Source organism: Diabrotica undecimpunctata, chromosome 4, assembly GCF_040954645.1.
Source record: "Diabrotica undecimpunctata isolate CICGRU chromosome 4, icDiaUnde3, whole genome shotgun sequence".
NCBI classification, from domain to species: domain Eukaryota; kingdom Metazoa; phylum Arthropoda; class Insecta; order Coleoptera; family Chrysomelidae; genus Diabrotica; species Diabrotica undecimpunctata.
Window position 1 is genome coordinate 10,395,303 of NC_092806.1, and position 13,199 is coordinate 10,408,501.

Consider the following 13,199-nt stretch of genomic DNA (forward strand, 5'->3'; position numbering starts at 1 on the left):
CCAAGGGAAAAAATGCATCCGAATACTGAATTCATTTCTTCTTCTTGCAGTACCATCTCTTATCGGAGGTTGGCTACCATCACAGCAATCTTCACTTTGTTGGCTGCAGCTCTGAACAACTGTATCGAACTGCACCCATACCACTCCCTTAAATTTCGCAACCAGGAAATCCTCCTACGTCTCACATTTCTCTTTCCCGAGATTTTTCCTTGGATTATGAGTCTAAGCAGAGAGTACTTTTCTCCTCTCATTATGTGGCCCAGATATTCCAGTTTTTTCGTTTGTATGGTTTTTATGACTTCGCATTCCTTCCCCATCTTTAGCAGAACATCTTGATTTGTTACTCTTTCTGTCCATGGTATTTTCCACATTCTCCTGTAACACCACATCTCGAATGCCTCAATGTTTTTGATGTTTATCTTTTTCAGTGTCCAGGCTTCCATGCCGTACAGCAGAACGGAGAAAACATAGCACCTTAACTGAATTCATTACTGTGGTCTAATAAAATAAAGATGCATACCAAACTTCGCGTATACAGAGCAATTGTAGAACCAATTACCACATATGGTGCCGAATGTTGGACGATGGCAAAGAATGAACGAGATAAAGTAGACGTTGTGGAAATGGATTATCTTAGTAGTCATGTCGAGTATCGAGAATGGAAAGAATCAGGAATGAGGAAATACGAAACCGTACAGGAATTAGAGATACTCTTTCAGATAGAATACAAGGAAGGCAATTACAATGGTATGGTCACGTGATGAGAATGGAGGAGGAGCGGTGGCCAAAGAAAGCCTTAATGTATGTTCCGCCAGAAAGAAGGAAAAGGGGAAGACCACCAAATTCCTGGAGAAGAGAAATCACAAAAACAATGCAATCTAGAGGCTTAGAAGAGGGAGATTGGAGAGATGGAGGCTGAAATGCGGGAAGCGGCAATCGCCGTAGGACCCCCGTTATATGATGATGATTAAATTGTCTCAGTCCAAATGAATTTTATAAACAGAAAATGCTCTATGCTATTATTATTAGAGTAAAATGAATACGAGGAGATATTTGCTAATGCTACAAATTAAAAAAAAAAATAATAAAATAAACGAATCATGTTTTTAACTCGATAATCGCGGGGCACAAGTTATTACTTTAACGTAATTTAATAAAGTGTTTCTCTTGTAAGGATATTTAACGAGAAGTATTATATGTAAGAGAGTATCGGGAACAAAGCGGTGACCTGATTAGACCTTAAACAGATATTTCCGGGAATAAATGAGCAAGATTCTGGATTCTTGGATTTTATCTTATCCTAAAAGCAAATATATATGCACAATCTGCAAAATATATGTAGATGCATTCGATTTCTGACATCTTTTGGTGTACGTCGAACGTCGAACATAACCGTTCCGCCACATAGCTAAATATGATCGCTATAGAGATCGTACGTGCTTGTGGCACTTTCAAAATGATGGTTTTAAATGTCGCATCGCTGCACTCACTGCAGCCCACCTACGATGTTAAACTCTACGATTTCCATTCGCGAATCATGATTTTTTACTGAGGATTAGAAGATATACTTAGAGCAGTAACAGATGACAAGCGGTCGACGCGCCTTCAGAAACAGCGCGGTTGTAACTTACTAAGAAATGAAGCTGCTTATTTACATGAAAACGCGCCTTTCGAAAAACGCGCAGTCGCCGCTGAGCAACCGCTCGGGACTTTGTGTCCGCGCCTTCAACACAAAACGCGCGGTTGACAAAGTACATTGGAACACATCGGCCTATGCAGTTGGAAGGCGCAGTTTGTGCAGTGTGGTGTATTATCAGTTATAATTTAATAATCTAAAAATATCAAAAATATGGGCGAAGAATTTAATACAGATAAATTCATTGATGAAATTCAAAAAAGACCAGCCATTTGGGACATGACTAATAGCGAATATAGCAATAGAATTATTAAAAAAAACGCTTGGGAGGAGATAGTGTTAATTTTTTGCCACAACGAAGATACCGATGAAAAGAAAAAAATATTAGGTAAGAACTTTTTTTATTATTGTTTTTTTACAATTCAAATCATGCTATTTTGCCAGTCCACTTTGCCTTCATTAACGAAATAATGCATAAATTTATTTCGTACATTTTCTGTCACTCTTCCAGTGCGTCGAGTGGAGGATTGTTGTAGATTAGTTAGCGGTGCTGTATAAAGCGTCTCTTCAAACGTAGAACCATCTCTTTGCCTAACATAATTGTGGAGTACGCAAATAGCTTTCACAATATCTTCAGCGAAATTAATATTTACATCTAACGGTCGATGTAATATTCGCCATTTGTTGCACATGATACCAAATGTACATTCGATATACCGTCTTGCAAGAGTTAAACGATAATTAAAAATTTTTTTTTCGTACGTGAGTAATTTTCCACCAAATGGTTTCATTAAATTTTCCATCAGAGCAAAAGCTTCATCACCCACTATTACATAGGGCACAATGGACCCACCTGTTATTGCCGTTGGTTCAGGAATGTTCAGTGTCTTCTCCATAAGCATTCTGTACAATGTAGATTCTTGAAATACTCCCGAGTCGCTATTTTTCCCATATGCACCAATATCAACCCATGTAAAACAATAATTTGCATCACACAATGCTAGTAGTAGTAGTGAGAAAAAGTGTTTATAATTATAATATAGTGAAGCAGACTGTGCCGGTTGGAATAACCGTATATGTTTCCCATCGATTGCGCCAATGCAGTTAGGAAACTTAGCGTGTTTCTCAAACCCGTTAGCAATTTCTCTCCATTTATCTGCTGTGAGTATTTCCATTACTACAGTTTTTAGTTCTCTCCATAACACTTTACATACTTCATGAATTATTCCTGCCACAGTAGACCTTCCAATCTTATAAGAATAATGTAATTCACCCATAGAGCATCCACTTGCCAAATATCTGCAACAAAGTAACAATATTTTATCTATTACAGGAACATCATTACAAAAAAAATGGAAGAGCATAAGGGATCACTATGTCAAACAAGACAAAAAAAACAAGATGCTAAAATCGGGCTCCGGCGCAAAACCAACAAGCACGTACATTCATTATAATAGGTTGAGGTTCCTGCAAAACTCAGTTCAAAAAAATGTTACTGAAAGTAACTTCGGTCCAGAAGTACATGCAGAACTTCCAATATCAGAAGTGGAAAATGGTAGTGTGCAGAATTCGTCTTTGGAAGCGACTGTTTCTACACCTACAAGGGAACGCCAAAAAACAAAAAAACTTAAACTTCATCCGGCTGATCAGCACTTTGCTAATATATTAGAAAAAAGTTTAGCACAAAGACAAGTGCCAGACAAACAGGATGAACAAGATGAAGATAAATTATTCTGTTTGTCTCTTTTTAAAGAAATAAAGAAAATACCGGAGAATAAACGTTTAAAAACAAAAATTGATATATATATAATTTAATATTGCAAAAACAGACGCCCGAGCCAGAGAAAATTTTCCCAAGTACGTCTAATTATATGAGTTCAGCACCGCCATTACCAAGGTATTCTATACCACACACTCAGCAGTATTGCCCGGCTATTCCATCATCTCAACCTAGTTATACACCTGGACGTGGGACATATACAAGTTACAACGATTCCATTTTTTCTCCAAGTAATGAACAGTTACAAGATATGAGTATGACATCACCAGCTTCCACAGTTGCCACTTACTCCTCACAGGAATCCGAATTAGATTTATTTATTGACAATTAAAGGTATTATATCTAGTCGTTTTGAATCTAATTTTAAGATAGTAAAACCCGCAATTTTTTTATTTTTATTTTTTATGATTCATTAAAATACGTTATATATAAATATATATATATATATATATATATATATATATATATATATATATATATATATATATATATATATATATATATATATAATTAATAGTATAAATATAATTACCTTAGCGTTATTATGAGTTTTTCTTCTGGTGAAATACAATATCGTACTGCATTGACACTGGCTGTTATTTCATGTCTAATAAGTGCTAACAGTGCATCAAATGATGTCGTCGACATCCGAAAGTAATTAAAAAATTTAGGTCCATGTTGCCTGAGATTTGGGTAGAGGGTAATGTATAAACTATTCGTTAACCGGTTTCTTAGAATTGGATGCACCCAATACCTCCTTCGTCTTTGCTGACGTCGTTTCATCCTTCTATATAACACCCAAAAGCACACCGCTGATTCAATGTCCATCGTCGATGAAAACTTTATACACTACTATTTTCTATTTTGTAGCGCTACATGTGAACACTACCGAAAAGGGCAACAAGCAGTCAACGCGCGTTAAAGGCGCCTCGGCCGCTTGTCATCTGTGGCCACCCTTGTATACCAGGCGTAACCATACTGATGGATAAACTACTCAGGATTTTTTAAGAAGAAAGATTTAAGAATTGATTGTGAAACAATTTTTTTGTGACATATTTCACACTGAGTATTTTATATTTAGAGAACAAATCAGAGTAAATATTGTAATTAAAATTACATGTTTTTCCAATTTGGTTCCAGTTATACATTTTTGTAATTCCATTTTATAGAGTAATCCGGTTTTTTTTTTTTGGAGTGATGGCAAAATTTTGATAGACCATAATTTAGATACTTTGACAGGTCGTGGAATGTAAATTGTAGATTCCCCTTATCGGTAAATTCATCAATATGTCTGAATATATTGTAAAAAGCCCAGGAGACAAATATTTAAATTTTAGTGTCGCCAAGTAAGAAATCTTCGAATTTTTACTAATTTTGTTATTAGATGGCGTTGTAACCTCTTACATAAATATTTCTATAATTATACTTTTATGACGGAAGGGCAGAGATTTATTTTCAATCCAGAGCTTCTGCATATGATGCTCTGAGGAGACCTAAGAAGGTTGAAATACTTATAAGCGGATGGCAGTGGCCCTGCATTGAAATTAAATCTCAAACGCCTTTGTGTATTATATTTATATTTCTTTGTCATTCGCTAGCTTATTCCAAAATAATTCTTAAAGTATAAATGTGGTCGATAGTGTAGCGTTTAGCGCGAAAACCTGCTTGGTTGCTTCTTAGTTTCTTGGCTACAGTAGAATCCAGTGTTGGTCTTACGGTGCGCAGCGGTGCCGCTCATGTCAGCACAGTGGTAGGTGTGTGGTAGTTTGGCGATAGACTGAGAAATCAGGACCGTACGCGCTTTGTTTCAAAACTCTTTACTCAATAATTTAACTGAGTTAAATAAGAAAATAAACAAAAAAAAACAAATTAATTAGACAAGATGATAACTGAAATGTAATGTACGTACAGTACTAAAAAAAACAAATGAGCATTAAATCTGAGATATTTCTCGTTATTTAGAAATATTATTAATAATTATTACTATATTTGTCTGAGGTACTTGTGTCTCCAGCATATGATATCTTTTCTTTCCATCATTATCGAATCTCGACCTCTTATCATTTAGTAGCCTACGAAATGTGGTTTTTGAAAAAGCTGGTAGGTCCTCATCATCCTTCACTCTGTTCATTATGCTGTCGACGTTTGGTGGTATGTTTTCCAAAAAAAAAATTTTGGACCATTTTCCTTATCCGAGATTCCACTCCCTCATCCTAAGTATTCTCCCGTGAATTGGACTGGATGCTGTTTTTCTTCCTTTTTTGTACCGGTTTCAGTTCGACAAAGAGACATATTTGCTTTGCGTGAACAGTGGGGATTAAAACTGATTCGCTTCTACTAATGACTATACAGGGATGAGTGCCTTAAGAACCGGCAAAATAACGCAAAAGATAGAAAACATAATACGTTGTGAAATAAAAAGAGATGAAAGTAGTAGAGGTGAGAAATTATCGATATTAACCTATAATTTACTTTACATTACATTAGAATTATCGAAAATTTCCCACCTTTAGATGTTAGCTTATGAGCTGGTTGACCAGTCATAGTAATACGTATCACGTAATGTAAGTAAAAACAATTTAAGTAGGAGTATTTTTTTATCCAAAATTAAAGTATTGATCAATAATAAACTATGATTTGAGACGTTGCATACACTCTTCTCAATACAGAATTATCATAGCTTGTTATTCTGTATTCGTCAACACAGAATTAATTATTAAATTACTTGCTTTATTGCCTTTATTCAGTTTTTACTTTATGCGAAATTTAAAAAATGTAAATGTTCGACGTCATACTTGTAATTTTATGACTGAAGTCAACTAGCTCATAAGCTAACGTCTAAAGGTGGGAAACGATAGTCCTAATGTAATTTAATATAAATTAGAGGTTTCTATCGATAATTTCCCTCTACTACTTCCCAAAGAATGTGTTTACAGTGTAAGCTATTGAAAATTGATAAATATAGATAAGCTATCGACATTGAGTTTTTGATATGTTTTACTTTTTTTATAGTATTTTTCTTCATGTTATTGTTTAGTTCGACAATGTAACTCTCTTATTTATACATCGATGATTGAATCATGCTTTATTTGAAACAATAATAATAGTCTTTTATGTAACCGTAAGCAATTGTTGTGTGCTCGTATATTCCAGTGTTATTCTAAAATCTGGTCCTGATGTGCCGCTCGGGGCAAACCGGCAACGTTGTCGGCCGTTCTCTCGTAAGAAATCCGTTGCCTATCTTACCTGCACTGCATTCTAGGGATGCCAGGTCTGGGGAGTTTTCCTCAGAACTGGGGAAAATTGAGAATCTTTTGGGACCGGGAAAAACTTTTTTAAAATGGCTAATATCTGGGGAAATCAACCTGGCTAAAATATGTTATTAAATTTAGTAAAAAATAGTTATTTTTAAAAGTCCAGTAACTATGTGAATATTAAATGTACTACAAGGACAAGATAAGCTCGCGGTGACAGATTCCACATACAGGCCACACTCAATACAGTTTGGTGAATTGGCGCTACCGCGAACAATGATATTGCCTGGGGTTGGTTCCCTGACACTGGCATCTATTATGAACCACCAGTGTAGGACCTGTGTAGGTATAATAACTGTCATACTGTCAATATTGTCAAAAACAATAGACTGCCGGAGTGATGACGTAGAAGCATTTATTTTTATTAACATCTGTTATTTTCACTTTTCAAACAAACCTTTTTTAGTGTGGATACTTTGTATGTTTCGTTATTTTTTCATTTTTTTTACAGAATCTTTCTGCTTTTTGCAATATCTAAGTATTCTAATAGTTAGAATAGTTCTAGTTAGTTCTAGTTATAATAAAATGCATGTATCAATAAAGTAAGTTTAGAATTTCTTTAATTTAAACTTTTAAACTATATTTCATAGAAATATAACACCGAATTATAATGGCATTTTCGTAAAAAAACAATACTTAAGAAGAAAAAGCAGCAGAGGAAGCAAAATTTTGCCATAGTAATGGAAGGCTGTCCATTACTATGCCTGTTAGTGCCACCAATAGGACTTTACAAAGCTTCTCATTGGTTTCGAGCTTCTGTCACATGTCATATAATGCGTGTATAATATTAATATACGCCATATTATGACAGAAGCTCGAACCAAACGAGAAGCGTTGAAAACTCTTAAGACCCGTTTACACGGGTAGAGTAATAATGCAAGTACTTGGTAGAGTAGAGTAACTCTACCCGTAAAAACGCTCAGAGTAGAGTGACTAGCAACATGACAAGGATCTACAGACCGAGCGTGTCTTATAAAATCCACGGTTTCGCGCAATCGTACTTGTGAGTTCGTGAACTGTGATAGTAGACTGGTGTTACAATTTGCCAAATTTAAATGTAGTCGTTTCCACTCATTCATTATTAATATTATAAGTAATGTATAATATATTAAATTTTTTAATATTGCTAATTTTATTAAAGCTTTTAATATTGTTTTTTTATATTAATAATAATATTAAGAAATTAAATATTGCACCTTGCTTAAAAAAAGTACGAGATAAATAACTCGTTTTTTTTTATATGACATTTTCTTGCAAATGCTTGGTTTTTTGATAAGATAATACAAATTGTATGATGATGATGAGTAGCTAAGCGTTGGGTAGTCAGTGGCGAATCTAAGAGGAGGTAAAAAGGATCTTCTGAATTTGCCAATTCTTTGACTGAACATACAACCAAGAGAGGATGGAATGTTGTCAGACCATTAACAATATTGAAATATAACCAGTACGTGACAGGAAACGATGTAGAATATGTTCTATCAATAAAAATAGAAAAAACACAATTTACGAGTGTGCTGATTGTGACAAAAAAAACAAGGACTATGCATAGGATTTTTTTTCGCAAATACCATTAAACCAACAGATAGATTGCATTCAGTATATTAGTTTAAATAAAAATTTTATTTTCTAAAGACCTTTTAATTGTTACCTGATGTCCCACTAACAATTTCTAATCTGAAAATAAATATAAATATCTTGAGAACTTTCACAAATGTTAGGGATAATAAATTGAAATCCTTTAACAAAAGGCTATAGCTATAATTTGAATAAGCTGGTTTTGTCGATTTGACTTTCTTATTACTAATTAACATATTAGGCAGGTATTTTACATAGTCACAATTCTCTTAAAGATTTTTGTTTCATCGAAAACTGAACCTGATATTTCAGAACCGAATGAACAGGTGCTATTTCGTCTAATTTATCTGAAAAAGAAAAAACATGTATATAATTATTATGTTTGGCTATGATTGACTTAGTGTATTGCTATTGGTTAGACGTTATACCTACCTGAATGCTGCCTTTTCACATGAAGTCGAAGATTGCTCAGATTTGCAAAGTTTTTATTACATTCTACGCAAGGCACAGTAGATTTACTTTGTTTAATGTCCTTTGGCACTAGTATATGTAGCATATCTAAAAAAAATTGTTGTATAAGGATAATGCATTAAATTAAAGGATAAATTAGAGAATAAAATGATATATTACCTGGATGTTTCCTTTTTACATGTGCCGTTAAGTTTGAAGATTTCGAAAAGTTTATGTTACACTTAGTACAACGATTCATTTTCTACTTACTCAAAAAAAAAACACAAGAGTTTAAATTATAAATACAAAACTAAATTTATAATATTTCACAACGGCCAAAAACCACACTTAAAAGTATTCACACCACAGAATACTAGTTATACGCAAATATTCAAACAGAATCAACAACCAAACATCGGACACAGTGTCTCAAGTACGATTGCGCGAAGCCGTGGATTTTATAAGACACGCTCGGTCTGTAGATCCTTGTAGCAACATGTGGCAAAGTAAATCTACTCTACTACCACCACCACCGCCAAAATGTCCACTCGCCTGCGCACTCTACCCATGGAACGCGGTCAATTCTGGTAGAGTAGAGTAGGTAGGAGAGTGCATAGGGACGCTGTCATTCCGGCTGGAGTTGTGTTTTGTGTAAATAGTGAAAATGAAGTTCACCGAAGATGAAACTTTAAAACTTGTAGAGATGTATGGCGAATACCAGTGTTTATGGAATTTAGGTAGTGTACACTACAGAAATAAAAGTATGAGGCAAGCTGCGGGGGATGAAATCGTCGAAAGAATGGCAAAAGAGGGCTTTGGAGTAAACGAGCTCAAACAAAAAATTAAGAATATTACAAATGCATTTGCAACTGTAGCTAAACAATTTTGAATCAATTTTCATTTTCTTAAATTCATTTTGCACTAAAGAAACACCTATTCCAGGCTATACTAGCATCAGTACTATACTTGTAACTCTCCTCGTGTGAACGGTATCAAGCCATTTTTGGTAGAGTAGCGAGTAGAGTCGACTCTACTCGCTACTCTACTCTCTTCACAACTCTACCCGTGTAAACAAGTCTTTATGGCTGAATATAATATCGGTAACCTACATTCAGGCAACACACGCAACACGGGTTGCATGCATGTAGGAGAAGATTTGTTAAAAACTAAAATATATAAATCTGGGGAATTCTGTTCAAAATCTGGAAACTTTTGGAACACAATTTGGGGAAATAAATTTTTTGAGCCTGGAAACGCTACTAACTGTAACTTTTACTGTAGCTCTGATTCAGTCTGTTCAATCTAATCTTGAACATGATTTTAGATGTGCCGCTCAGCAGTGGTATTGCTTTACAATTTTCGCATCTATTTACATCGCCCTTTATTGTTATCTTAATGGTAGACCCTCATCTAACTCTTGTTAAAGAGTTTGTGTAACATTTTTACTTATTCGTTTGCGTCGGCCTTTATTAAATTTAACGCTAGATTGTGACTTCCAGTGACTTTGCCATTTTTTAGTTGTTTTAGTGTGTTTTGTATTACTTCTTTCGTAATTTCACCTCTGCTATGTTGTCTCGTGTTTGGGGTATATTTCGAAGTATAAAAAAAAAGAGGTTAGTCTTTGTATGTGGGTATATTTTATTTTATAAAAACCCTTAAAAGGGCAACATTACAAGCACGAACGTTTTCGGAACAACTGTTCCATCATCAGGTTAAAATACAGGTTACCATGCCAGTTGCCAGCCGTAGTCCGTTTGAAGAGGTTTACTCTCCGGACACTGGAACTCACTTAAGCATGGGTGTATGTTACCTGAAGTAAAATCTAATTAAAATATTAAACATCATATAATATTATCAACATCATGTACAATCTTTGGTAACATTTTTCATTTTAAAGGGTTTTTACCCAAATATTTTGGTGGCTCAGGCATGGTAACCTGTATTTTAACCTGATGATGGAACAGTTGTTCCGAAAACGTTCGTGCTTGTAATGTTGCCCTTTTAAGGGTTTTTATAAAATAAAATATACCCACATACAAAGACTAACCTCTTTTGTTATACGTGGTATACAGCCAGCTACAGGAATTATTTTCCTTGTGGATTTCGAAGTATATTTCCATCATTGTAGGATTTCATGTTCTGCTTTAATTATATTTCCTTGTTTATCTTTGAGTTGTTTATTACTTTTTAGTGTTTTCCCTGTTGAACTTTGTATAGTGGTGTATTATGTTTTTGCGCAGCTCTTTCTGACATTTTCAGCATATCATTTAAGTCTTTATAAACTACTTTACTACTTTGTATTTAACCTTAAATCCTTTTAGCCTGATTATGAATTTGTATAGTTGGCAATTTGTATCTGTAGTATATCAAAATACATTTACTAAACTACATGTATACTCAGACAATCATTTTAACCTATTTAACAAAAGCTGTAGAACTTTTATTCAACTTAAATGCAAACAATCACGCTGCAAACTTACCATCCTTAATTAATTTGATTACGTTTTGTTTCCAGATGAAGTTGGAGTTTCTGAAGCTCATTCGTCGCCGATGCTCGCATCTCCTAGAAACGGTACGAAGAGTGCCACCCCCAGTCCAGTGACGTCCGTCGCCAAACGTAACGGAGCCAGACTGAACCCGGACTGGCACAATGACGAAGATCTCGATAGGATAGGAAGTTTGCAGAATAGAGGGAGTCTATCTACTCTTGGGGTAAGTGTAAGTACTTACTTCAATGAGGATATTATACAGTTTATCAGAGTCCATCATGTAGACATTGTAAAATTTGACATTTCATATTCATTGTAAAGAAAGAAGCGTTTTAAATTTCTTAAGCTTTTTTTTATTTTTATTTATAATATTTATTCAAACCATCAACTTATTTTCAATTCAGCAGCAACATTCACATTCTATTTTGAATTAAGTAGTATTATTTAAAAAATGCAGGGGAAGCTAAGGATAACTGGGATTAATTGTCGAATGTCAACAAGCATAGCTCCTGCATGTTGATGTGAAAGTTGATCTTGAACCGGATAGATCTATGCAGCACATGGAAAATAGTAGAAGTTTATAATAGTTGAAATAGATTCTGCTCAAAATAGGTGATCACAAAAATTTCGTAGTATTTTTTCGTATTTTGTTTCGAGCTTGTGTTAGGTAATTTCCATTTGAAACTTGAAAAATATTTGTGCTCTGCAATTACAAATCGTTATTATAATAGTTTAACTCAATGATCCATAACCTCTTTTTTCGTTTGCTGGATATCGCATTGTTGTGGGTGGATATTGTTTCAGCCGTTGCAACTGTAGTCTTAAATCAGTCATGCATGCCTTCTGACCGTGCTGACCTTTCGAAAACCAGGCAGGGAACACGACCACTATGTGACGTTTACAAATGAAAAGGAAAGAAACTATAAATTAATCTCAGGAGAGTCAAATCGACTCTCGATTTCGTTCGTGTTTCGCGTACGGCTACTCTCTACAAAAGATATTTATATTCGCGATTAATCCAGTCGAAATCGACAAAAATGGTTGTGAGTTCGAAAAAATTCACCTAGAACTGAAAATTGGTATAATTGTCAAATATATTAATAAAAATGTAATATTGCACATTTTCAGAGATTCTGCTTGTGGTAAAAATTTGATCCATGACCTTTGTATATATTTGTTTTTACTTATTTTTACCGTAGATAAAACTAGCTCTGTGTTTCGTTATTCGTTTTTGCAACTTCCTCCTGTCTGACCAATGTATATACTTTTGAGCATGTACCACAAGTAATCTTATACACTCCTGAACATTACTTGTATCATTTATATTTTTATTATTTATACAGATTGTTTGATATTAGTGATTTATACAGAGTTTTAAACAAACACCAACTCTGGATTTTTTCTAAGTTTTAAAATCCTTTTTAATGAAGCTCTCGAGTGCCTGCAGCCCGAAAATGAAACAGGGTTCATACATGGAATTTCCACTTCGGAAATCGTTCTCAAATGAGAACGATTTCCGAAGTGGAATAAACGTCAATAAACGTACTTTAACCTTTAATTGTGTCTTATTCCCATTTAAATAGTAATTACTTTAATTATAAATAATGGAGAGGAGCTACTGAAACAGATGTACAAACTAATGGTCAAAATTTGGAAGGACGAAAACATCTAGGTCTATAGAATGGAAAAACGGACACACCACACGAATTTTTAAAAGGGAGGTCCAACTAAATACAACAACTATAGAGCTATTATGGTACTAAACACAACACTATAATATCCTGACCACAATCATAAGAAAACAACTAAATTGTTACATAGAAAAAACTATAAGACACTATCAACAGGGATTTAGAAAAGGAAGGTCAACAATAGGGGCAATATACGTAGTAAAGCAAACCATCGAAAAAAGCTACGAACATGATATAGAATTACACATATTGTTCGTTGACTTC

The 13,199-nt window shown here is 34.4% G+C and overlaps 2 protein-coding genes across 6 annotated transcripts in view; both read left to right on the plus strand.

The window, feature by feature from the left end:
• btsz (bitesize) overlaps positions 1-13,199 on the plus strand; it is a 513,708-nt gene that overhangs the window by 480,866 nt on the left and 19,643 nt on the right. For 4 of the 5 annotated variants that reach the window (XM_072528865.1, XM_072528867.1, XM_072528868.1 and 1 more), the window contains one exon: positions 11,271-11,473. In XM_072528865.1, coding sequence (XP_072384966.1) covers positions 11,271-11,473 — 203 coding nt within the window. The remainder of the gene's footprint in view (positions 1-11,270; positions 11,474-13,199) is intronic. The other variant, XM_072528866.1, reaches the window with a different exon arrangement.
• Positions 1,605-3,829, plus strand: LOC140439147 (uncharacterized). Its single transcript, XM_072528870.1, has 2 exons — positions 1,605-2,024; positions 2,970-3,829. The coding sequence occupies exons 1-2, from the start codon at positions 1,850-1,852 to the stop codon at positions 3,449-3,451; spliced, it is 657 nt and encodes a 218-aa protein (XP_072384971.1). The 5' UTR covers positions 1,605-1,849; the 3' UTR covers positions 3,452-3,829.

Excerpts from the sequence above, each read along its gene's own strand:
- LOC140439147 (XM_072528870.1), top strand. The coding sequence starts at position 1,850 with ATGGGCGAAGAATTTAATACAGATAAATTCATTGATGAAATTCAAAAA. Across the intron at positions 2,025-2,969 it reads TGAAAAGAAAAAAATATTAG|GAACATCATTACAAAAAAAA; the intron begins GTAAGAACTTTT and ends TATCTATTACAG.